General features: G+C 42.9%; 1 protein-coding gene across 2 annotated transcripts; it reads right to left on the minus strand.

Annotated features, from left to right (window-relative positions):
• Positions 1-612: 612 nt before the first annotated feature.
• On the minus strand, positions 613-24945 carry canx (calnexin). 2 transcript variants are annotated; one of them, XM_063493001.1, is made up of 16 exons: positions 24866-24945; positions 20265-20495; positions 12849-12922; positions 12361-12419; positions 12052-12193; positions 11851-11932; positions 11393-11585; positions 11048-11237; positions 10177-10290; positions 9824-9980; positions 9517-9732; positions 8650-8769; positions 7438-7542; positions 5836-5959; positions 5681-5754; positions 613-3561 (listed from the first exon to the last, which is right to left on the minus strand). In XM_063493001.1, exons 2-16 carry the CDS (start codon positions 20490-20492, stop codon positions 3502-3504), a joined length of 1938 nt encoding a protein of 645 aa, XP_063349071.1. In that variant the 5' UTR covers positions 20493-20495; positions 24866-24945; the 3' UTR covers positions 613-3501. The 2 variants fall into 2 exon arrangements, with proteins under 2 accessions (XP_063349071.1, XP_063349081.1); XM_063493011.1 differs by lacking the exon at positions 7438-7542.
• Between the last annotated feature and the right edge of the window lie 207 nt (positions 24946-25152).

Raw genomic sequence — 25152 nt, forward strand, 5'->3', positions numbered from 1 at the left:
GAGTCATGTGCAGTGGCCCTGGTGGTCCGATTCCTGGCTACTGAAACTTGTTCCTGGGACCTAGTTGCCTCTCTGGTGGGGAAGGAGTAGATATACCTCTTGAATCTGTTTCCTGGTGAGCAGCTGTGTTCTAGTCTGGAGTTGCCCTCGGTGAGAGATGGCACGCAGGGGTAAGTATACTTGTAGAGGGTGTCTGGTTCAGTGGTCATAGGATCTAATCTCTGCTTTTTTGCACATGATGTGATTCTATCAGCTTCATGAAGTGGTGTCCCCCAGCTCGCAGCCGTGGAAACGAGAATTAGCGTTATTCCAGAGTAGCTTTGCATGATTTATGGTTCATAATAATCCTTCATCTCATACCAGGACAGCCCTGCAGTTCAGCCTCAGTCTGACACATAAACTGACTTTATGATTGGCTGCTTTAAGAGAAGACAAATGTTAGATTTATAAGAAAAAACGAGACTAAGTTTACATGAAAAAGTGGGGAAAAAAGTTAATTTGAGGGAAAAAAGTTAATTTCAAATAGATAAAAATACTGTTAGAGATGGCATGCTTATTTATGAGCTAAAATAAGAAAAGCACAATAGTAAATAACCACGCTGCTGCCTCTGCTTCTGTTTCCATTTGATGTTTTTATTAATCAAATCGAGTGTTGACCACGTGTCCGCACACACATAAACACAGAGTAGGCTCCATCATCACAGTATTTCCATTGAAAGCTGGAGCTTCCTGTCAGCAGGTCCACTCAGCGTGGACGTGGGGACGGTGGCCGGGCCAACCGTTAGTACAAACACAGAACAAAATAAAAAGCAGAGTTACAGAGGCAGAGTCTCCCCCGCAGGTACAGTGTTCAGTCTACAGTCTGTTAGCGAGGCAGCTTCAACAACGCCGTGAACAACGCCATCGTGCCTAAACAACAGCATCTTCACGGCCACTACAAGCAGCAGAGCCAGCAAAATCATCCTACGAGGAAGAGGAGATGGTCACCTGACACAAACTTTCAACACCTGCCATAAACCACCAGGCAATCACAAGCAGCCTGTCCCGACTGAAAAAAAGGATCTGGCTCAGGATTCACACTGGAATCATTTTCCACCTGCTGATTGGTTCAGTTTCACCTCAGACGGGAAAAAAAACAAAAGAAAAAAAAAGGTCCTGCAGGAAGATTAGCACATAAACAGGTGATCAAGGGTTTGAGAGCATCAATAAGTTTCACACAGATATTTGAAATCATTGTTACCTGCCAGGCACTTTTATTTTGGCAGTGGAAAAGAAAATATCAGAAGAGTGAAGGTTAAAGTCTGTAAAATTCAGATTTGACTGAATGGACAATAACGATTTATAATCAGAATAGTCAAAAATTACAGCAAATGATTTGATTTGAAGCATTATTAGTGAGAAAATAAATCCGGCTCGTTCTGTGATTCCCATTGATCCACCCAAACTCTGATAATCACACAAACCAAAGATGGAGTTTCTCCTTCTTTATTAAGTTTGATTCTCCACCGACAGCATTACCTCTGACACCTGCTTCATATAAGATGACTTCAGGCTCAAAAGAGAATCAAGTTAGAAAATGAAAAACAACTTTTAAATTTATTGATTTTGCAGCCAACCGCTTTCTCGGCCCACCAGAGGGCTGCAGACGGGACACCGTAACAGCGTGTTACACGACCAGTCAGAGTTTATATGCTGATCTCTGGTTTTACCAGTTTAAGAACGATGGTTGTTTTTTGGTAAGTTATCACAGACAGATGAAAAATAAGTCTCACTCTATGAATAAATAACTTTTTTGCGCTACAAGGCAGGACTTAAAACTGTTGGTTGGACGGACACCAGGCATTTTCCCAGCCTGACGCTGAGGTCACGTGATTATCTTCCGGGGGTATTGGTTCTGAATTTGGCACCACCTGTGGTCACACATGGCAACTGCTTCAGCTCACAAGGTCCACTTCACACCACCTGAGCTTTGAGCCACGCCTATGCTCCACACCCTGAAAACCACCACCAGGCCGTTGACTCTACAGGCGGACAGCTGAGATGTTAAGCACCTCATTGTGGTAGTGTTTTTGTGTTGTTCAAATGTTCAGAGAGCGCCACTGTTATAACAACAACAAAAACCAAAAAAAAACAAAACTTAATTTTAAAGATTTTTTGTGTGTGTATGAGCTGAACCTTCATTCACACAACTATCATACCCGAGATCAGCAGACTGTTGCACGTACGTGACCTTTGACCTTTTTTTAAATTAGACGAGCTAACATATGCTAACATTTACATAAGAAAAAGACGAAAAATGGAAGAAAAGGTGTTACCAGTTTATTATTTCAGACGTTAGCATGACTAATAGCTAATCAATGAACTCCACAAGCTGTTAGCAGCTAGCTGCTGTAAGCATTGGTGGGCTGACTGTGTTATAGCGCCACACAGCTCACTAGCTTTACTAGCACCTAGCTAACACCAGGTTTAAGGAGGGTGAAGAAACAGCCTAGTAGTTTCTGGATAACATCCCCAGCTCGACCGATTAGCCAGCAGGAAACTGTGGTCGTTAGTAGGATAACCACCAACAGGCTGATTTACTGTAATAAACAAGCTGTTAGCTTATAGGTTTGCTAACACAGGTAGGGTTGCTAAGTTTGTTGTAGCATTCATTAGCAGCCTGGTGGTGGATCAAATTTAAAAACAAAACAAAACCCGAGCAATGATGGCAAGCTGATCCCAAAGCTAATTAGCAGCATGTTGGTAAGCTAATTGGGCTTTTTCGATGCTTACTCACTGACTGTTGGTAACGGTTAGTCTAGCTAGCAAGTTACATTGTGTTAGCTAGATGACGACATATTGGATTAGCCAACTGTTTATAAGCTCTTTAAGGAATGAGGAAGACTTCTGGTTGGTCAAAAGATTTTAAAGTCATCCTAACTGTTGGTGTCGTGTCAGCAGGTGTTTTCACCCAGACTGCGACGACGCAAGGCAGCAGGATCACGGCGGCTCAAGCAGGATGATGCTGGGCTAAGCCCCTCCAGGGACCGATTTAGAGTGTTCTCATTGGTTGTTTAACACCCTGGTTACCTGGAGACTGTTTGACCTGACTTATGTTTTGGCTGCTGGAAGGCTAGAGACTGCTGGAAGCTCAACAAAGACTGCCTCAAGCGGGCTCGCTGAGGGTGGCGATGGCGGTGGACAGGATGTTGGTCCTGCAGGTTCGAGTGTTCAGGTGTTGTGAAGGAATGACACAGCAAGTTTTAGTAAATCTCTTTGAAAAACAAAAATCCTTTGAATCTAACTCGGCGCTGTTCATACACATAATCATTATCATCATCATCATCATCAGGTGTCCATGTTGGAGGTCTTGATTAGTTTCCCGTCGCTGCTTCCACTGGTTCCATTCAGGCCTCATCGCCTCAGAGTGGACGGGAAGAAGAATGAGGAGGAGGAGGAGGAAGGAGAGAGGGAGGAGGGATGAAGGGGGTGAGCTTTTGAGGTCAGGGCTGCAGTCAGACTTCACTCCTTCCTGGGCTTCCTGCTCCTCGGAGATCTCCGCAGAACATCGTCCTCGAGCTTCTGCAGAGGAAACGAAGGCGAGACGACGAGTCAATTTAAGTCAGAGAGGAAGCTCGATGTTACTCGCTCAAATCAAATCATCTGAAACAGACTGCACAGCCTCAGACGAAAAATTCAATTCAGTTTTACTCATACAGCGCCAAATCACAACAACCGTCACTTCAAGGCGTTTTATACTGTAAAAACCCTACAACAGGGGTGTCAAAAATACGGCCTGTGGGCCACAGTCAGCCCAGGATAGACTCCAGTCCTATGCAATGCGCAGCTTTGGAAAAATGAGGAGGGTTTTAAATGTTTTGCAGCTTCACCTACTGATAAAGACCTCTCTCCACCCCCCATGACCAATCATACTACAGCAAAGTAATTACGTAATAGATGATCAATGAAACGACAGAAAAGCTGTGTTTACAATCTACTGTAGAAAATTCAGAGTTGTTTTTTTTTTTCAAAATCTACAGGTTAAAAAAGAAAAAGGCTATTTTCTCTTAACAAGAACCCCTTTTCTTTAATTTTACACGCTATTTAAAATTAAAATAATTTACTACAGCAGCACCTGTTAATCATGTAGAAAAACTAAGAAATACTCATCAAATTGCTCCTCTTCTTCTAATATTCTGATATTTGAGGGATTAAATGTGTAGTTAAAACTTCTTTATAATAACACAAAGGGAGGTTTCACCTGTCTGGACCACTTAGGGTCAAAGTGGGGCTGTGCGATATGACCAAAATCTCATATCCCGATAGAAGACATTTATTTTCCCGACAACAATATATATCACAAATTTTTTACATTTTCTGTAAATATCGGGCAAATCGACTTGTGCGTAAAATGTTTTCAGCTGGGCGTCGTGTACCTGGAGTCGAGTGTTTTGACCAATGCATGAAGCTATAAATCTTTTGGGACATAAGTTGTAACGGCCGCCATTTTCTTTGTTTTTATTTGACGGCGTGCTGCGGGTAAAGCCTGTTCTAACGTTTGAGTCTAAGGTTTATTTTGTGCACCTGACTGCTCTTTTTTTGCTTCTCACCCATAAACTCTCTCCACACTCTGTCACATGGTTCTTGTGTAAGTGGTAGAAGAGGTTTGTTGTGTTTGAGTCTGTGGTGGGGACTGGTTTGCAGCATAATTTGCATAGTACGTTTTCTGGTCTGTGTCAGACTTTTCATAACCAAACCATGTCCATGCTACAGAGGTAGCCACTTGTTTAGGATTAAGGTTCTGGATTTGCTTTGACTGGTCTTTCTGTTTGTCATCATTTAGGTTTATTTGGAAAAATCTCAACAGGATATTGAGCTTTATTGTGAAAAGTTTGTGGAAAATAAACAAGCGGACAGTGGAGCCACACGCTGGGTTTATCGTCGTTGTTGCTAACGACAACATGTAAAAACAGTTGCTTGTCCGTCCGTAGTGTGGTTATTTTAAATATAAGAGAAAGAGAGAACTTTATGAAATTAATATAGCCACTACAGTGACCATCAAAACCATGAAAAAATATTGCAGTAAACAGTTTATTTTGCCACACCATGAAACAAATGATAGTGTAATATGAAACGATAGACGTTTTCATATCGTCATCCAATATATATCATTATATCGAACAGCCCTATGTCAAAGTGGGTTGTATGGGGTCCACAATGTAAAACGAGTCTGACATCTTTGCCCTATGACTATGCAGAGCAAAGCCAAAAATCAGAGGACCCCATCTGAGCAAGCACTTGGTGGCAGTAGGAAGGAAAAACTCCCTTTTAATAGGAAGACACCTCAGGCAGAACCAGACTCTGTGAGGGGCAGCCATCTGCTGAGACTGGTCAGGGGTTTAAACTCTCCTGGAAAGCAGCGGTTGCTGAATTGAGGCTTTTTCAAGTTTTCTACATTTTGTGTTTCAGACTCCTTCAAAACAAATCTGAGAAAATAAAATGAAATTAGAGTTTATCTTTGCAACAAGCTTTAAAGACTGGTGCGAAGACATTTAGAAAAAAACAAAAACTTATTTTCTTTGTAAAATATAAATGACAAAATACAAAATGAACCTTCATTTATTTATTAATTTTTACATCTTTTCAAAAGTTAGAGATGAAAAGTCACGATTGAATCTGCTGTGATGAAACTTTGCCTCACCTCATCAGCTGTGTTCTCTTTTTCTTCGTCATCCTCTTCCTCTGCAGGTTCTTCATCTTCACTCTTTTCTGTGTCTGAAAAGCAAAGATGAATCAGATTAAGAAACAGCTGCAAACTCAAAAGAAAAACAGAATCAGTTTGAAGATCTCAGTAACCTGGGCTGCTCTTCTCAGCCTTCGGAGCCTCCTCAGCTTCCTCCTCCTCTTCCTCCTCCTCCTTCACATCAGGCTGAGGTTCGTCGGTCTTCTTGTACTCTGCCGGCGACGCCGAACTCTTCTTCTGCAGAAGGAAACAAGTCAGTTCAAAGCGCTCCTGTGGTGGATGCTCATACTAAACAAAGTTTGTAATAATGAATTCACTGTATTTAAAATAATCCCCTGAGCTCAGTTTATCACAGTTTTTTCTACTCTTGGATCTTTATGATGGGGTGGCTGTAGCTCAGGTGGCAGAGCAGGTCAGCCACTAATCAGAAGGTCGGTGGTTCGATCCCAGGCTGCCTCCTGGCTGCATGCCAAATATCCTTGGGCAAGATACTAACCCCATGTTTGCCTACTGGTGGTGGTCAGAGGGCCCGGTGGCGCCAGTGTCCGGCAGCCTCGCCTCTGTCAGTGCGCCCCAGGGCAGCTGTGGCTACAATGTAGCTTGCCATCACCAGTGTGTGAATGTGTGTGTGAATGGGTGGATGACTGAATGTAGTGTAAAGCGCTTTGGGGTCCTTAGGGACTGAGTAAAGCGCTATACAAATGCAGGCCATATGATGTCATACAGACAGGATATCCCAGATATGGTCACCTGAGAGGTTTGTGAGGGGCAGCCAATTAGAAGAAAGTGAGGTTTGCCAAATTTACATTACTTGTGGTGGTTTGCTAGTGATAGTTTTAAAATAGCATTATCTAAACTCTTGGGTAACATGCTGATCCTGGACCAGCGCTACGATGACGCAGGAACAACAACACGATGATTTCAGGTTCCCTCAGCTGAGGATCTAAGACTGATATAAATACATAAAGGCACCGTCACATTTATGAATGGACGGTTTTACTTTTGCAGTCAAGTCACACTGCAGTTCACACCCGCACCAGTAATTTACTGTTATTACCAAACTGCCTTCTCCATGAACAAGCCAGCATGCCACAGTGGAAACAGCTGAGACGGCCAGATATGTGACATGTTCATAGGAAACAGTATTTATAGGCCAAAGTACTGGGCCACACCTCTTAACCTTTGAACTCAAGCGTTCTCAGTCCTAGTCCTGCAGCACCTAGCCAGGCAGTCCAAACCTCCTCTGGCATTAACATCAGCACAGACGGGAGCTTCGGTTTCCACGGCTGAGCTGCTGCTGCAGGTGTGACGTGAAGGTGGCCCGGGACTTTGGTCCATGTAGAGCGAGTTAAACAGTAGCACCGCCTTCTCAGATCCATCATTCACAAACACATCACTGCCTTTCACTCACGGTTTTCGCCTACGTTTGATAAAGAGCGCCCTTTCAGACGAGCATTTTCAGAATGTGTTGGCCAATAGGAGAACAGAGTTGTGCCACCAGCAGGTCTGCTGCAAAGGATTTCACCTGATTTTCCAATATTCAGAACACCAACAAACCAGTCATGAATTCTCAGTTATAATCAGTGTCACAATTACAACCAATGAGTGACAAGGTTTAATGAAACACACAAAGACTGCACTGCAGCACCACAGACGCACACAAGCAGCACAAACACAACATGACGTGAAGCTATGCTAGCAGCAGTATCAGTCACCGGGCCGGAGGAGGCGGTGGCAGCGCGGTTAGGGCGTCCAGCGTCATTAAACTCTTCCTGCAAGCTGGTGAGACTCAAGTGACCCTGAGCTGATCCTGACGACCTCTGTGGACATTAATCAGTGTGATACAACTTAAACCATTAAATGAAACCTCTGGAATAACAATGTGTGGTTTTCACAGCAGGCATGAGAGGATGCCCTGAAGATCAGACTGCAGGCCAGACAGAGGTTTGATTTTCTCATGTCCAATTAAAACCTTAAAACAATTATCAGTAACAGTTAAAAATGCAGCTTGAATTATAACAACAGTTTATATTGATTCATTTCCACCAATCACAGGAGTCCACCTGTGAGGAAATCCTCCACGACAGCATTACACTGAGGAAAGCAGGCGGCACTAAGCTGCTCTTATTCCTGACAGGGTCACCACAGCAGATGGATCTGTGTGGTTGATTTGGCACAGACTTCCATTGATCCGGGCCTGAGAACGGCACCAGGAGTATGCACGCTTGTGCCCCACAAGGCTGGGTTTGCAGCATCGAACTGTGGCTCTTTGAACTGCTGAATTTTAACTTGTAAATATCAAGTTTCATATTTTCACTACAGAAAGTTTGATGACAGTTGATAGGAGCTTCTCAGCTGACTGAGGCATAAACATAAAGTCATGCATTGTTACTACCAGCAGAATATAAATGAATGAGTAAAACAGTAACACTCAGTGGGGGAAAATGTCAAACTCTCCGTGCTCTGAAGAGGCAACAGCTTCACTTTTACTTCAAACTTATATAAATCAAGATGGAAACTCGACTTTCAAATGAGGAAACTTCAGTTTGATGCTGCAGAGAGAGAGTGTGTGTGTGTGTGTGTGTGTGTGTGTGTGTGTGTGTGTGTGTGTGTACGGGTTCGTACTATCCTGGTGGGGACCAAAATCTGACTTTTACTATCCTGGTGGGGACTTTCTGCACCGTGGGGACCAAAATCCAGGTCCCCTCGGGGTTGAAAGCAATTTTCACACTCAAAATGCGGTTTTACTGTCAGGGTTACAATTAGGTTATGGTTAGGTTTAGGGTAAGGGTTAGGGTTAGGCATTCATTTTTAATGGTTAGGGTTAGGGTAAGGGGCTAGGGAAAGCATTATGTCAATGGGATGTCCCCACGAGGATAGCAAACCAGACATGTGTGTGTGTGTGTGTGTGTGTGTGTGTGTGTTACCTTTCCAGTGCAGCAGAAGACGAAGATAAGGATGAGCGGCAGAGCCACGGTGAGCACGTAGACGACCCAGAGCCACGGACGCTCCTCTGCAGCGCTTAGCATCTGAGCTGCCAGCCCAGGCTGCACGACCACGAGGGGGGAAAAAAAACAAAACAAAAAAAACTCACACATGAGGAAACATCACGGGGCTCCCGTTAACCCAGACTTCAATAAATCCACTTTACTTTACACATTTTTTTAAATGATCAGTAACGACATCAGAGTTGAACACCAAACTTCTCCCAGTCATGCTAATAAGTATGAAACGCATGTCTATTAAAGGATATCCACTAGCTCGGAGACATTTAGAGGGATCCTTTTATTTTTGATGATTTTGGCTAAGAGCTCATGAAACTCAGTAATCCGGTTTCTCAAATGATCAGAATATTTTCTAAAATGAATCAAATCTCTTCATGAGCCATAATCATCAAATTAACACAAAAACAGGCTTGATACATTTCACTTCATACTGAAGAATATATTCAAGTTAACCTTTCGGAATAAAATTATGGGAAAAGGATTTTGTCCTTAATATTCAATTGTTTTGTGAAACATTAGTAAGGAAACATAATTTTCTTTCATTTCTGTTGCGCAAAAATAAAATTTTAACGTGTTTGATGCTCCACCGTGAGGCTGCGCTGAGGTGTGTGAGGTCAGCCTGAGCATTTGAAAGATGAGGCGGTGACTGTGTCACTTCACTTTTTAAACTTTAATCATGGCACACACTTGATTTAAAAAAAAGAAAAAGAAAAAAAACTCCCAAAACAAATACAGGTCCGATTTATCCCAGAAGACTGAATTTAATCTGATCTAATAACATGGACCCACCTCAGCGGCGCCCTCTGCTGCCTTCTTCAGCCCCCAGCTATCAGAGGCCCAGCGTTCGGCAGCATTGCGGTCATTGGTGATGAAGAAGTTGTCGAAGAAGATGTCAGGGGTCATGGACCAGAGCTCAAGCCCCAGGGCGCTGAACGGTGACATCTTGTAGGGTTGAAGGTCCTCAAAGTACGCCGGGTTGGGGATCTTCCTCGGCTTCCAGACGCCCTGAAAACACGAAGGGTCGGAGGTGAGGAGAACCTCCAAAAGACTCCACCCCCTCCATCTAATGATCACCTCACACTGAAGTCAGACTCACCTGATAGTTGGGGTTATCAATCATGGGGGGCTTCCATTTGCCCTTGTAGTTGGGGTTGTCGATCATTGGCCGTTTCCAGGTGCCGCAGCCGGGGGCGGTCTCACAGGCGGGGTTAGGGATCTGAGGGGCCTCCCACTCTCCGTCCATGTCCTCATCCCTGATAGGCACGAAGAGTACTCGGTTATCTTCTTTATACTGGAATACAGGTTTTACTGGGACTATTTTCAGCAGTGGATTAATCCACGGGCTTTGTCAGGAAAGCGGTTCACAGTGAAAAGAAAATCTGTACTCTGTTTGGTTTAGACATTTCTTTCCTTCCACCTGCTCCGGGCCGACAGGCAGGTGTAACTCACCAGTCTTCAGGTTTGATGGCGTCAGGGTCTCCGATATACTCGGGCTCATCGTCCAGCCAGCCGTCGGGTTTCACTGCAGATTCATCTGGAATCTGAGCCGGAGCGTCTTCATCCCTGCAAACACACAACAACCCAAGTCTGCTGTCACAGAGTGGCAAACATGGAAGCACCAAACCTGCAGTTCCTCTAACATCCAGCAGAGGCTCCAGCAGTGAGTCAGTCCCAATAACAGGTGGATTGTGACACAGGAGGTCGTAGCTGCTAGCTGTCTCCTAGGGTTCCCCTTAGCTAATTGGAGTCTCTGAACTGGACCTCTGCACAGTTTTTGTGCCGTTGGAGCATTTTTAATGACATAATCTGACCAATAATATAGCTGCTGTGAGGTCACTGTACTTAAAGGAAAACATGAAGTAAGCCTTTGATTTCTAAATAGACATGGATTATGTTTTTAATGCATTCTGAATCTGTTACTGAAGTGTATGGTAAGAAGCAGCACAATCTCCAGATTTTAATTTTTTTTTTTTTTTACACTTACGGAGGGTTTACTTTATTTACCCCCTTTTAAATAAATTGTAAATAATTTTTTTCCCCTTTTTAAACTTACTTAAAATTTTAAGATCTTCAATTCAGGAAAAGTAAACGATCTCAGAAATAACTGAGCAACATAATCAGCTGTGTCTCTCTGCCATCTTCAGCCGGTATTCCCCGTTCTGAACCAGATCAGACTGTCCACTTATAAATCGAGACTGACCCCGTGACGCTTTTACTGCAAACATGTTTACTTCAGTTCCAGTCGTGCAGCCGTGTTTTCTTTAGGTCAAACGCTTGGATGAAAGTTTAAGCAAACTAAAAATGAAACCCTTGTACTGACCAGTCCTCGGGTTTGATTGAGTCCGGGTCCTGGATCTTGGGCCTCTCATCCCAGTCCTCAGGTTTGTGGTCATCAGGGTCCTCGATCTCAGCGGGGGGGTTCACAGCAGGGGTCATGTCTGTCAGCAGGTTGCCGCTGTTCACGACCGTCTGATCCACCAACACCTCAAAGCTGTTGTCAGAGTTCACCACTGTTGGAGGCAACAGAGACGAGTTGGGCACTCAAAGAAAAAAATAATAATCAAAGTCTGCAGTTCCTCTAACGTCCAGGAGAGGCCAGGGGCCACAGACTCCCTTGTTAACATTTACTGCAGAAATAAACACGTTTGCAGCCTGTGCGTCTCACCCAGCGTGTACAGGTGAGTCTTCTTGTCGGTGAAGTATGTCCTCAGGTCGGCGTCGGGTTTCTTAGCGTGTTTCTCTTCGTACTCTCCGGTTTTGGGGTTTTTGTGCCTGAAGATGAAGTGCAGCTTGTAGTCTTCTCCACATTTGTCAGGTCCAAACATAATGGTGTACGGAGTTTTATCCACAAACTGGTCCTGCAGACACACACGGACATGTTACAGCGCTTACCTGCCTCGTAGCCTGCAGGTGTTTTTATCAGTCACTTATTTGAGTGATCAATAAGAACATTTCATAGATATATCATAGATTTGCCTCTTTGGCTCATGACAGGAAGATGAGTTAGTGAGTTAGATCACGAGTCGAACAACATTTAAAACCTTTTTAAGTCACTGTCCTGCTTTTCTTTTTGAAGCGGCATCATTACTAAACTGAATTAACGTGTGTGGGAATGGCACTGACCAGGTCGAGGTCGGGCGTCTCAGTCAGCAGCTTTACGTAGGCGCCACCGCAGTCGATACCCGACTGGAAGTTCACCTCATACCTGAACACAGACAGATCACACTGCTGATCAGTACCTTTCAGACTGAGAACACCTGGGTGTTCACACCCATCTACCAATCAAAGTTTCAAATGTGAATCAGACATCAAAGCTGTCCTTACTGGATGACAAGGGGCATGGTTTCAAAGGTGAAAGGTCGCAGCAGGTGGGCTGAGATGGCATGATGTTTGGCTCGAGACTTCAGGACCAGACCTTTGTCGCCGGGCAGCTTACTGTCCCTCATCTCCTCCACAGCCCATTTACCTGTTAACATCGTCATCATCATCACAGACAAACACTAAAACAAGGCGGTAATCTTCGGTACAGTGGCCCTTTTAGGACATCCCAGGCTCAGCTGATGTAATATCCAATGTAAAAAACTGCTCATGCACGTCATCATGTACACGATGAGGTTACAGATCTGCACTCACCGTCATACTTCGCGATCTCTTCGTCTGCGTCATCCTTCTTGGCGTTGGACAGAATCCACCTGAAACAGCACACAGACGGTTACGACTCCGCCGCAGCTCTGGGGTTTACAGGTAGATGTACACGTGTACACCGACTCCTCGGCAGCATTTTTCACAGATCAAACACCGAGGCTTTTCTTTGATGAAACTGATGATCAAATTAAACCACATGACTGTTTCACTAATCGATTGTCTTGATAACTGCTGGGAGAATAACTTCAGCTAATTGTTCCAAACTCTGGGCTGATCGGATAGGTTTAAATCAGCTAATGTTACAAAAAACCATCACTAGGTTACAGCAAGCTGGCTCTGCGCCAGTGAGGGGGTGTCCTTAAATCCTTAACTGACCAGTTGGCATGCATTAGTGGGATGCTAACACGTGTAATAAGCTTTAAAGTAAGAAAAAGAAAACAAGTGAAGGTTATGATTCATGCGCGTGTGGTGCTCACCCATCCAGTGTCCCCTTATCAAAAGACTCTGCAATGAAGTGTTCCCCCTTCGGCTCAGGAGCTTTGTAGGTCACCTGAGTGAAGAAATGAAAGTAAGTTATAACATCCTCATGTGCAGGTTAACCAACACATTTGTTTGATTCGTCCTCCTCTTCCTATCTCAGATTGAGCTCAAAGCCTTTCAGGTGTGTTCACTTTACCTCAGCTCCACTCTGAATAACCAGTCAGACTGGAAGTGAAGCAAACATGATCAAAACTGTGGAAATGATTCACGAGCAGGTTACTGTCTAAAACCTGCCGACTCCAGGAAAATTCACCCGTTAAATCATTAGACTGAATTATTCTGAGGTCCAACTCTTAGTCCGGTCTGTGTCTGTAGAGAGAATTCAGGTCAGTAGATCAGCAGGGCAGATCACTGCTCTCTCATCAGACCCACTTCCCGACCTGATTGGTTAATGGGTAACAGACACTTCTGGGTTAAACATTCAAAACCTCAGAATGAGCCAAAACAAACACTGAGAGACCACTAGGGGGACGTAAGGAAGATGGCAGCATAAGCTTGCAGCTCCCGGTCAAAACTCGAAAGAAAACCAGAATTCGAATATTTCCACCGCTAAACCGTGTAATAAATGCCATGAAAGGTGGAAGAAGGTCAAAAAGACAAGGAAACATTAAGGATTTTGTGAAACAAGTGGAGCTGGCAAGAGGAGGCAACGCAGACATGTCCGAGAACAGCGTGCAAGGCGAGCAGATGGAAGGAGATGTAGCTAGCCACCCCTACGCAGGCTTTCAGGACATTATTAAGGAAATTCACTCACTTAAAGCCGAGTTTAAAACTGAGTTTGCCACGTTTAAGAAAGACATCAAACAAGAAATGAAGGACGAATTCGACAGCTTCAAGAAAGACATTAATATAAAACGGCGAATGAGCTAGCTAGCCATGAGACCAGACTCGAAGAAGCTGAGAAAAGACTGGAAGAGATGGAAAGATGGAATTTGGCCGCTAACGACGCTCTAATCCAGTCGCTCCAGCAACAACGGAATATTCAGATGAAACTGGCTGACTTGGAAGGCCGTAGCCGACGGAACAACATTCGCATTTTTGGCCTAAAAGAGGGCTCTGAAGGAAACTCTGCGCTGCAGTTTGTGGAAGACTTGTTGAGAGCTGAGCTTTCGCTCCCGCTGGATTCTGCTCTAAATATTCAGCGGGCGCACAGAGCTCTGGTGCCAAAACCCGGACCAGAAAAACCTCCGCGATCGGTGGTGGTTAATTTTCTTCAGTTCTCAACCAAGGAGATGGTGCTGAAGGCAGCGTGGAAGAAAAAAGTTATACATCAGGATAAGCAACTTTTCTTTGATCATGACTACGCTACCGACGTGATTCAAAAGAGGAAGGAATACGCTGGAATTAAGAAAGCCTTAAAAGAGAGAGGAATTCGCTTCCAGACACCTCTGACCAGAATCAGGATCCACTGGGAGAGCGGCGTCAGGACATACGACAGCGGCCGGGCGGCGGCGGAGGAGCTAAGGAGGAGAGGAATACAGGTGGAGGTGCCGCAGCGGAGCGGGGAAAGCGCGATGCTGGAGGAGCGACTGCAAAACGCATTAGGATGGCAGCGATCTAACACCGAGAACTTATAAGTGAGGATACAAACATTTGAATCCGGTGGAAATGATTGAACAGTAGAATTCAGAAACTAAAGGTTCATTACTTTGTTGCTTTTCAAGGCAAGGTAGACCGGAAAGTGGTAGGTTTTCTTTTCTTTTTTTTTAGGAACCTAGGTTGGATCTCACAGGGGCCCCTAATCTGAAAGGGATATACCCCCCGAACCACAGTGGGTAAGAAATACGTATTTTCAGTTTCTCTTAAGTTTCTTGTTATCTTGTTCCAAGTTCTTAGAGTTAGTGTGGGATGCTATGATAGTGATAAGCCAAAAATAAAACTAAACTTAACAGTGAAAAGATGAGGAATATAACGCTGGTGTCAATGAATGTCAATGGGATGAATAACCCAATTAAAAGAAGTAAAGTGATACTTAAAATGAGAAAGCTTAATGCCAATGTAATATATCTACAGGAAACACATCTGTCACAGGAAGAGCATGATAAATTAAAGAAATTTGGGTACAGAAATTCTTACTATAGTACTTGCAAGAAAAGTCGTAAAAGGGGGGTAGCAATACTTATTAAAAATTCAGTTAATTTTGAATGTTCTAAAGAAATTCGGGACAGTGAGGGGAGATACATTATTGTAAGAGGTAAACTAGAAGGGGAGGCGGTGACACTAATCAATCTCTATATTCCCCCTGAGAGCAACCAACAAAATGTGAAGACTCTACTTAATATAGTCATGTCAGAATCTGAAGGGACAGTGCTGTGTGCAGGAGACTTTAATGTGGTATTCGATCAGAGAATTGATACAACAAGCACAAATAGAAGCAAAAACAGCCTGGAGAGAATGGTTAATACCTTTATGAAAGAGCAGGGAATGGTAGATGTATGGAGGGAACATCACCCGCTGGATAAGGAGTATACACATTACTCAAAGACTCACAACACTTACTCAAGAATAGGGCTGCCACAAACGATTATTTTGATAGTCGACTAGTCACCGATTATTTTTGCGATTAGTGGACTAATCAGGTCATGCATCCATTGGACGTAAAACGTACAGCTTATTGCACCAGCATGCATCTGCTCTTATATAACTATCATTAGCTTACAGCTTTAAGTGTTTAAAGTATGTGCTAACTAAAAATAAAGACAAGATGATAGTTTATTAAATTTTAATGAAATTTGCAGATTGTTTCGGTGAAGTTTAATAAACTCCTTGCTATCTAAAATATAACGGGACACTGGAGTATATTCTCGAGCATCTCACACTTCTGATAACCAGTTGTCTGCTTGACGTTTATTCAGCTGTGTAAAAACTATAACTTTAATCTCAGGCAAACCGATTTACTCAGGAACAAATAAAATACTAAAAAAAAAGCCAAACAATAACATTTTTAAGTTATCTAAGTGACTTATGCATGTTTAACCTGAGTAGCGAAAGACGGCGGTGGGTTTGAAAACGATTTGCCGGGAGTCCGGTGTTCTCACGGGCTCTAGTGAGCCTTGCCCCCGGCTAGCTATCGAGCTAGTGGTTAACAGACGTCTCCCAAAACTTCGGAGCGCTTTTGAAAATATGTGGTGTCTTGATAAACTGAGCAGATATTTGAGGTTTACACAGCTACATTCTCGCCTGAAAATATGTTAAACGTTTATTTTGTGACCCAGAAAGAATAATAAGAGTAATATTAAAACTAACTAGCTGCCGCCATTGTTGACAACTGAGCTGGGCTGCGTTATGAATTCTGGGACAGAGCTACTTCTTCTTCTTCAGGGTTTAACGGCAGCTGGCATCCTTGTACATGCAGTGCTGCCATCTTCTGTTTCACTCCGTTATTACACTCTTAAATCCTGCTACTTATTCTTGCGTCTTTTGGGATCTTACAAAGCTTCAAACGACGCGTCGACTATTAAATTAGTCGTCGACGATTTTGATAGTCGATGTAATCGTCAGCTAGACTGTTAGCACGGCGTCTTAGACAGCAGCAAGCTGCTAATACAATTCACAAGATTAGGGACCCATCTACAAATAACTTGCAGTATAGCCAGGAAGCAATAGAAGAAACATTTAGGAAATATTACGAAAACTTGTAAAAAAAAAAAAAAAAAAAAAAAAAAAAAAAAAACCATGTTCCTCAAATAAAGACGAAAAAACTGCTTTTCTTAACTCCCTAGACTTACCACGTATTGGTACACAGCAAAACAGCAAACTAACTGCCCCCATCAGTCATGAAGAAATATCTAGAGCAATTTCAAGACTTAAAGCTAATAAATCACCGGGGGCCGATGGGTTTCCCTCAGAGTGGTACAAGAACTTTAAGGAGGAGTTGATACCAATGCTTCAATCATACCCTTGCGGAGGGTGTAACCCCTCCCTCATGGAGAGAGGCGATTATCTCAGTAATCCCTAAAGAGGGAAAAGACACCGAATATTGTAACAATTACAGACCCATATCGGTACTTAATGCGGACTACAAAATATACACATCTATAATTGCTAAGCGATATGGAGCAATTATGACAGATTTAATTAATGAAGACCAAACTGGCTTTATCTCAGGACGTAGAACTCAAGATAGTATAAGAAGGACCCTCCAGATAGTTAATTCGATACAAACAAAAAAGGGCACTGCGGCCCTAGTAAGCCTGGATGCAGAGAAGGCTTTCGACAGTGTAGATTGGAACTTCCTATATGCCGTGCTTGAAAGGTTTGGTTTTAATGACGGTGCTGTGATGTGCATCCAATCTATTTACCAATCTCCTACGGCTCGAATTAGAATCAATGGCAGCCTAACGGAGCAAATCTCTCTCGAGAGGGGTACCCGCCAGGGTTGTTGCCTCTCACCTCTTCTCTTCGCTCTATATATTGAACCCCTGGCACAGGCCATCCGACAAAGTGAGGAAGTGAGAGGAATAAATATTAAAGGGGAAGACCACATCATCAGCTTATTTGCAGATGATATCATACTCTACCTAGAAAATCCAAACCAAACTTTAATTCCGATGTTTAATGTAATTAATATCTTTGCTGAACATTCGGGGTACAAAATTAATGTGACCAAAACTCAGATACTGGCTTTCAACTATTTGCCATCTGACGAGGTTAAAAATAAGTTTAAACTGAACTGGACTGCAAAACAAATAAAATACCTGGGTGTAACTGTGACTAAACAATTGAGTGACCTTTTTAAAACAAATTATGATAGACTGACCACTCAAATTAAACACGATCTAAACCGATGGTCAACTCTTACACTAGACTTTAGTGCAAGAATCACAACAATAAAAATGAGTATCCTCCCACGGCTATTGTACCTTTTCCAATCTCTGCCAGTTAAGATCCCAGTGGAAAAATTCAAGGACTGGGATAGGCTCATCTCTAGATTTGTATGGAATGGTAAAAGGCCTAGAATAAAATACACAACATTACAACTATCTAGGAAGCAAGGTGGTGTGGGACTCCCCAATCTAAAAGATTATTACCATGCGGCCCAAACCAGACCAGCGATAAAGTGGTGTGATTAGAACTTTAATGCTAAATGGAAAGATACTGAAATAAAAGTACAGGATGTCCCAGTCCAGACATTTCTTGGAAATGAGCAACTTAAGAAAACTTTACAGCATTTCCTTGATCCTATAACATCCCACACTCTAGAGATATGGTTTGGCCTAGTTAAACAAAGTAAGTTGGAAAGGGAGGTTAAGATGTTAAACTGGGCTGCCTATGTTGTTGGTGTTATACCAAGTGCTCACGACTCAGGATTCAGGAAGTGGGAACAAAAAGGAATAACAGCAATTTGTACAATAATGAAAGATGGCCATTTGATGAGTTTCCAAGATTTAAAAGATCGGTATAGTCTAGAGAAAACCGATTTTTACCGGTACCTGCAACTCAGAGATTACTTTTCAAAGGAAGTACGAAGTTCGCGTACGTCTTATGGCATGCTGGATTGCGTAATTAAATCATACAGGGGCCTCCAATTCAAGGAAATTTCTGTACTATATAAAAACCTAAGAGAGAACACGGCAACATCAACTGAATACATAAAAAAGAAATGGGAGCAGGAAATAAAAACTGATATCTCAAGTGAGGAATGGTTAGATATGTGTGAAACCCAGAACACAACGACTAACTCAAGATGCTGGAGAGAATTTGGATGGAAACATCTTACTCGATTCTTTATTACACCAAAAATCAAAAGTAAGCAGACTCAAGACAGTTTGCCATGCTGGAGAAGATGTGGTAACATGGAAGCACATCATACGCATGTGTTTTGGGAGTGCCTGAAACTGCATAATTTTTGGAAGAACGTGACTCTTGTAATAGGCAATATCTTGGGCTATCAATTACCACACAATTTTAAAACTGTATATCTTGGGAATATTAGGGAGTATGTTATGTACGACGACTTGTATTTGACAAAAATCCTATTGATAGCTGCAAAGAAAGCTATAACAAGAAACTGGTACAAACTGGATCCACCTTCTTCAAAAGACTGGTTAAATGTTGGAGAAATCTATGCAATGGAAAAAATGACTTACATTCTCAGATTAAAGGAAGATATTTTCGTTGCTAAGTGGGAGAAGTGGACATTATATGGCACCAAGGAAAATTAATGAACGAACAAAACATTTAAGGTCTATAACTTTGTATATCCATTGATGCATGCATGTATAAAAGTATGTATATAAGCTGGAGTATGTATGCTGCGGAGTAAAGGCAGGTATGCATATGGTAGTTGATTAGAATTGGCACCCACACCTTTTGTTCGCTTTAGTTCTGTTTGTTTTGACTGTGTGCTTGTATGGTTATTTCTCCTGTAATGTAATAAATGTCTGTGTTTAAACTGTGACAAAACTATCAATAAAAACTACAGTGTCAAAAAAAACAAAAAAAAACACTGAGAGCAGAGCAGTTATAATCCTCACAGGTAAAAACTTCAATAGAGTTAACTTTATTCATACAATTTTAACAGCTTTCAGAAAAACAAGAAACAAGCAACTTTTTTAAAAACCTTTTTAACACGTCGGTCAATAAAAATGAGGACGTCACTGATGCATCATATGCAGCCTTTTATAAACCAGTCATCAGTGATGGTCAGGTTTACACCCAGGAGCTCAGTCGTGGTGTGCTGCTCTCTCGTGTGCCATTTTTATTTTTGTTAATGACGTTGTCTCAGACGTTCTCTTGGCTGAAGTTTGATCCCTTTTCATCTGCCCATCAGGTATTCTCAACATTAACTTTTACTGAGAACAGTTTAACCCTCTGCCTCCATCCTCCCTGTGCCGTTTAGTTTTCTGCATTTGTTTACTTCCAAAGTTATAGCACATTTGTACGTTTTAGTTTATTCCTTCAGTCAGCGTGTGGGATATCACCTGTAAATGGAGAGTAGCTGATAACAAGCTGCCAACTCAGGTAAATCTTGTAAGTTGTGTTTTTCATGGATGCTGGAGGTTAAACTTGATTGTAACAGCTGGGAGAACAGCCATGTTGATCATTTTACTGAAACTGAAAGAATCTGGACCATTTTGAAGGCTCTGTGGAGCCTCAGAAGTTGACTTTCGGAACTGAAGGAAAATCTGGATTTGGAGATGGTTTCTGGCTGATTTAGTTTGGTGCCCCTAGTGTGCAGACCCATGTAACTACAGCTTCTATTGAAAATAAACTTAGCGACTTTATGAAACCAAAAAAAAAAGAAAAAAAAAAAAGATTTTCTACCACCTGCAAATTTATCATTAACAAGAATTCATGAAAAACACATTTTTTTATTAATAACAAAATAAAAATAAATAAAGCTGTCTTACCTGTGGACTGGGAGGGGTTTTAGGAGCAGGTGGAGCTTCATCTTGCACGTCGTCCTCCAGATCCTCGTCCTCATCTCCAGCCAAGCTCAGGTCCATTTCGTCCTCCACGTCGGCATCGTCGCCATCCAGACCGTCTTCGACCAGATCGTCAGCCCGAGAGACGGGGGCCAAACTGAGGCAGAGGAGGCCCGCCGCCAGGAGAACAAACAACCCGACCCGCTGATTCATAGTCTGCACAGAGAGGAGCAGAAAACCTGTCACACCTGTATCTGAATAGCAAGCAGGGCCGGGCCAAAAACCCGTGATTTTAGTTATACAGAGATTTCTCTCATTTTATTGTTTTTTATAAATAACAACAAAAATCCACAAAGTCGTGTTCCTCCATCATTAACAGACTGCCAACCTGCGTTTCATCCATCACCATGGTGACCAACCACAGAGCACCCACAGGATGTGCTCCTCGGCTCCTTTTAACCCTAATGAGATTACACCCCGAGGGATTACAGCAGCACCCCGGTACAAGCAGAAATGCGTGTGCACGCGCACGCGCACACTCACACGCGCACACCACTACCTTAGTTGTTTCACGGGTTATTTAACATGAGATGCTGTATCAGTCATGACTGATGACTGACTTCCTGTCGTCTCTCAGTGCAGCAATGCCGTGATTACACAACCAATGTTAAGCTGCTGCGTTCAGTGACCATCAGAAAAATCAGGCCCAAAAAGGTTCTGTGTTCCTGAACCACATTAAACAACAAAAATCAAGACTTTACAACATCAGCGGGTAAAAATTTGGCAAAAAGATGCGTCACATCAGGGCTCAGCGACCCCAACTGCTACTTGGGTTTGCAGTTGTTCTTACATTGATGCTTTTCATTGCCACTAATGACAGTAAAAGAATTTTAGCCTGACAAGAAAGTGATAAAGATAATCAGGAACACTGGAAAAAAGTAAAACCAATACTCGGAACGTCTGCTAAAATCACTGACGGCCGAGCTTGGTCTCCTAAAAGGAAAACTAAACAAGCTCACTGAAATCAGTCAGCAGAAGCTGGAGCCTGCCTTCTTAAAGCTATGAATATATCACACTACATATACACTCTGTGATGAAGCACAGCACCACACTCATCTGTCACACACATACTCTGTAATTCAAATATTTGCAGAAAAAGAATGCGTGCGGACGCCCAAACAGAGAACCTAAATCTGGAGGAAACCAGGGAATGACGGATCTGGAGTTGATTTTGCATCTGATAGATATTAACAGAAGTGGTGCAGTGCAGGTGCAGCTGCAGGCGGAGCAGTCTCAAGTAGAGATAAGACTGGTGATGTATTTAAATGAGAAAAAAATTTTAGACTGGCTGACTAATCTAAAGACAAAGTTCTCCATCATTCATCATCCTCCATTAAATCTGAGGAAACGATTCATGATCCAGATCATCTGTACCACATGACAGGAAGTGCAAAACCTTCTGACCCCAAGTGTCTCTATTAATATTTATTCCAGCAGATTTGTCTCATCTGAGCTGGTTTTCCAACCATCATCCATCTATGCTGAGACATGAGCTGCTCTAAAAGGTAATCTAATTACCTATCAGTCCGATTGGTGCCAAATAAAAAGAAAACAATCTGGTCACATGACAGGAAGTGCATTAAGATTAAGAAAGGCAAGAAAAGTGGATCCTGAAGTTAAGCACATCTCACTCAGCAGACTGCCAGCTAATCAGATTAGCCTTTCAGCCAGATTAGCATACCTGCCAGCACTAGTCGTTAGCTTAGCATCAAAGGCGTTTTGTGGGGTCTGAAGGAGCCCGAACTTTAAAACATTTCTGTCCTTAATTCTAGTCAGGTTAGTTTTGTTTCTGTGCACGGGAGGGTCATCTGTCAAGCTGTCGCTTAAATGTGTAAAATAGATATGCATACACCTTACTTTTCAAAATAAAAGGACAAAAATTTTACTTTAAGCCTTTCTTTCGGTTCCCTGCTGCACAAACAATGCTGAACTTCACTGATGAGCTCACAAACTCACAATAAGCTCTTAGGTGGCCTCTGATTGGCTGATAAAACAGCAGCTTACAATCCTAATCAGCTGAGTGAAACCAGCTGAAGTGGCTGTTATCCACCCAGACTGAAGGCTCCAGTTGCCGTTAGTAACTTAATCTAATCTCAGAGCTGAAGGACATCTGCTGCTCCTCGCACCAACCAATTTCTAATAATTCATCGATAATGCCACAAATTACAGAAATGTGTCAGCTTTTTCTACTCTTGGGTTTTTGTGATGTCATTAGATGGCAACCTCTGCATTCAGTCATCTCAGTTGCACTGAGGCTCGGTGTCACATAAATAAGGAACTGTGAATCATGCAAAGCTGCTCTAACAGGACAAACGGTGGAGCTCAGACTGCTGCAGGTGTTCAGGTTGTGTACAGTTAAACAGCATGTGTCAGTTAAATCGTAACCAAACAGGATGGACTGGTTAGCATTTAGGCTGAACAATGAACCCGAAAAACTGAATAACTCAAGAACAGGCCCAACTCACTCAGTCTGTGGTCGTGCCTTCAAAAAACAGTTTGAATTAACGTTATGATGCGTTTAGAAAACCAGAGAGCAGAAATAAGATTAAAATCCCAAATCCTGTCACTGCCGTGTCTGAATTTAAACGTGGTCAGGTTGTTTTGGCTCAATTTGTTTCTAATTTATGATTTTTTTTTTCCCCCTGCGACAGACTGTGCAAGGTGTACACCACTGGGATAGGCAGAAGCCCCACTACGAAGTGCAGAACGATATGCAGAAGAGAATGGAATTATTTATGTTCTGTTAAGGATCAACGATACGGTTTTTATTTGTCAGGTAATTTTATCAATTAAAGAGTCACTCCGTGTAAGCCCTCATATTCCCACCAAAGATTGTCCCTGTAATCTAAGCGAGATGATCATATATTCCTTCAGTAAGCAAGCATGCATATGCTACTTTTAAATGTGGGAACAGAAACCATCTCAACTTATGCGCCTAACCGATCTCGGACCAGTTCGCTTTGTTCTTGCTAACTTAAGACAGACCAACTACTCAGACAATTCTTGTACCCTTTCATTTTTTCACAGTCTTGTTTAAAAAAAAAAAAAAAAATCTACAGATGTGATGTCGTTGCAGCTGTCCTTACAGTGATGTTGATCTACAGGAAGCAAAAGTCCAAGATTTCTGCAGATTAACATGCCTATAATCGCCACCTGCAGACATCCTGGAGTAAACGCTACAAGCGGCGGCACTTTGAGCCAGACTTTACAATGAAAAACAGCTGCTAACTTATACCAGACAGCCCAGTGTTTCCCTATTTAATATTAACATTTTGATTTTACTTTACATATACACCTGAAAGAACCAAAGAAAAAAAATTGTAGTTCGATAAAGATCAAATGTTTAGTTAATGAAGAAATGTCTTAAAACAATCCGGATGTTAATCCTGATCGATGTGATCGTGATCATTTCAAGATCATGGAGCAATTCAACTTTAACATTAAGACTTTGAGCTTTTCACCATCGCCGTTTTGGTGTTTTGAACCCAGGTGTGATCTGAGAGGGGTGGATATGACGGAGTGATCTGTCAATGATGAAGGAGCACCGCCCATAGCGCCCCCAACTTCGTAGGGTTCTTTCTGACCATAAAAAAGGTACTTTTGGCTACTCAGTTACCCTATAGGTAACCGGAAATGAACCAGCAACCTTTTGTTGCACAAAACATCATGCTTAACTCAGTATCGTGTTAAACCAGCCTAAGAGCATTCACTCCGTGAGCTCTGGTTTTACTTTAAAATCAGAGGAGTCGCCCCCTGCTGGTAATTCTAAGTCATGCTGGTAAAAACCTGCGCTTACATACAGCCTAGGATCAGCTCATTTCCATCCACTTTATCCCCGTTATAGTCTGACAAGCTCGACCACAGTGGTCACTGAATCTGCAGTGTCTACCTGTAATGATGCTAACACACCTGTGACAGCGGACAGGTGAATGGAGGTCAGTCATGAAAGCACGTAGCTTATGATTAACTTTATTTTTTTTGTTTTCATACACCCATTTTTTTCTGCCAGCCTCCTGTAGGCTTTGCTACCCGGATCCTAAAGCGCGGTCTTCTCTGGACAGTTTAACAGCTGATCCTAAACCCTTCAAAGAGCCCGAAAACACCGCCCACCTCCTCCAGATCCCTGCTTGGCCCAATGTTAGCATAGCACCTTACGGAACACCCGACTTTGAATGAAGCAGTCGGACCAACTTTAGTTTCGCTGTGAAAAAACCCCCCGACTGTAATGCATGTTAATCAAATCAGATCACCGGGACAAGTCTCGGGTTTAAGGTGCGTTTATTAACCGCTAATGGAGGCCACGGCAGCGGGCTAACGGCTAGCTGGGTTCACCTGCGGTTAATTAGCCATCAGCCCGGTGCTAACTGCCCGCCGGAGCCACGGAGAGGAGATTTAACGGATAGAAACCGACAGCATGTAAATAACTACAGCCCGGGCGACGTGAACGGAACACCACCTGTCAGAAAACAGTTGTATTCGGCTGAGCTACCCTTTAAAAATTCTCATTTATCGGCGTTTTCACTCACCTCAAGCTCACCCGTGCACCGCCTGGGAACTACTGAGGGGGATCACGTGGGGTCCTGGAGGGCACTAACCGCCTTCCCCCGTCGCCGATTGGTTGTCCAGCGCGTAACTTTGACGTTTCCTGTCAACTGTCAGGAGCTGATTGGTCAACAGAAACTCTCGCTCGACCCGCCCATATGGAGCTGCACCTCGTGGACAGCGATGATTGGCTGAGCTGCCAGGGGAAGTGTGCCCTGATTGGCTATAGTCATGCTTATGAAAAGGCTTAAGAATTCGGGATGAGCTTGAA

Source organism: Pelmatolapia mariae, linkage group LG2 (assembly GCF_036321145.2).
Source record: "Pelmatolapia mariae isolate MD_Pm_ZW linkage group LG2, Pm_UMD_F_2, whole genome shotgun sequence".
Classification (NCBI taxonomy): Eukaryota; Metazoa; Chordata; class Actinopteri; order Cichliformes; family Cichlidae; genus Pelmatolapia; species Pelmatolapia mariae.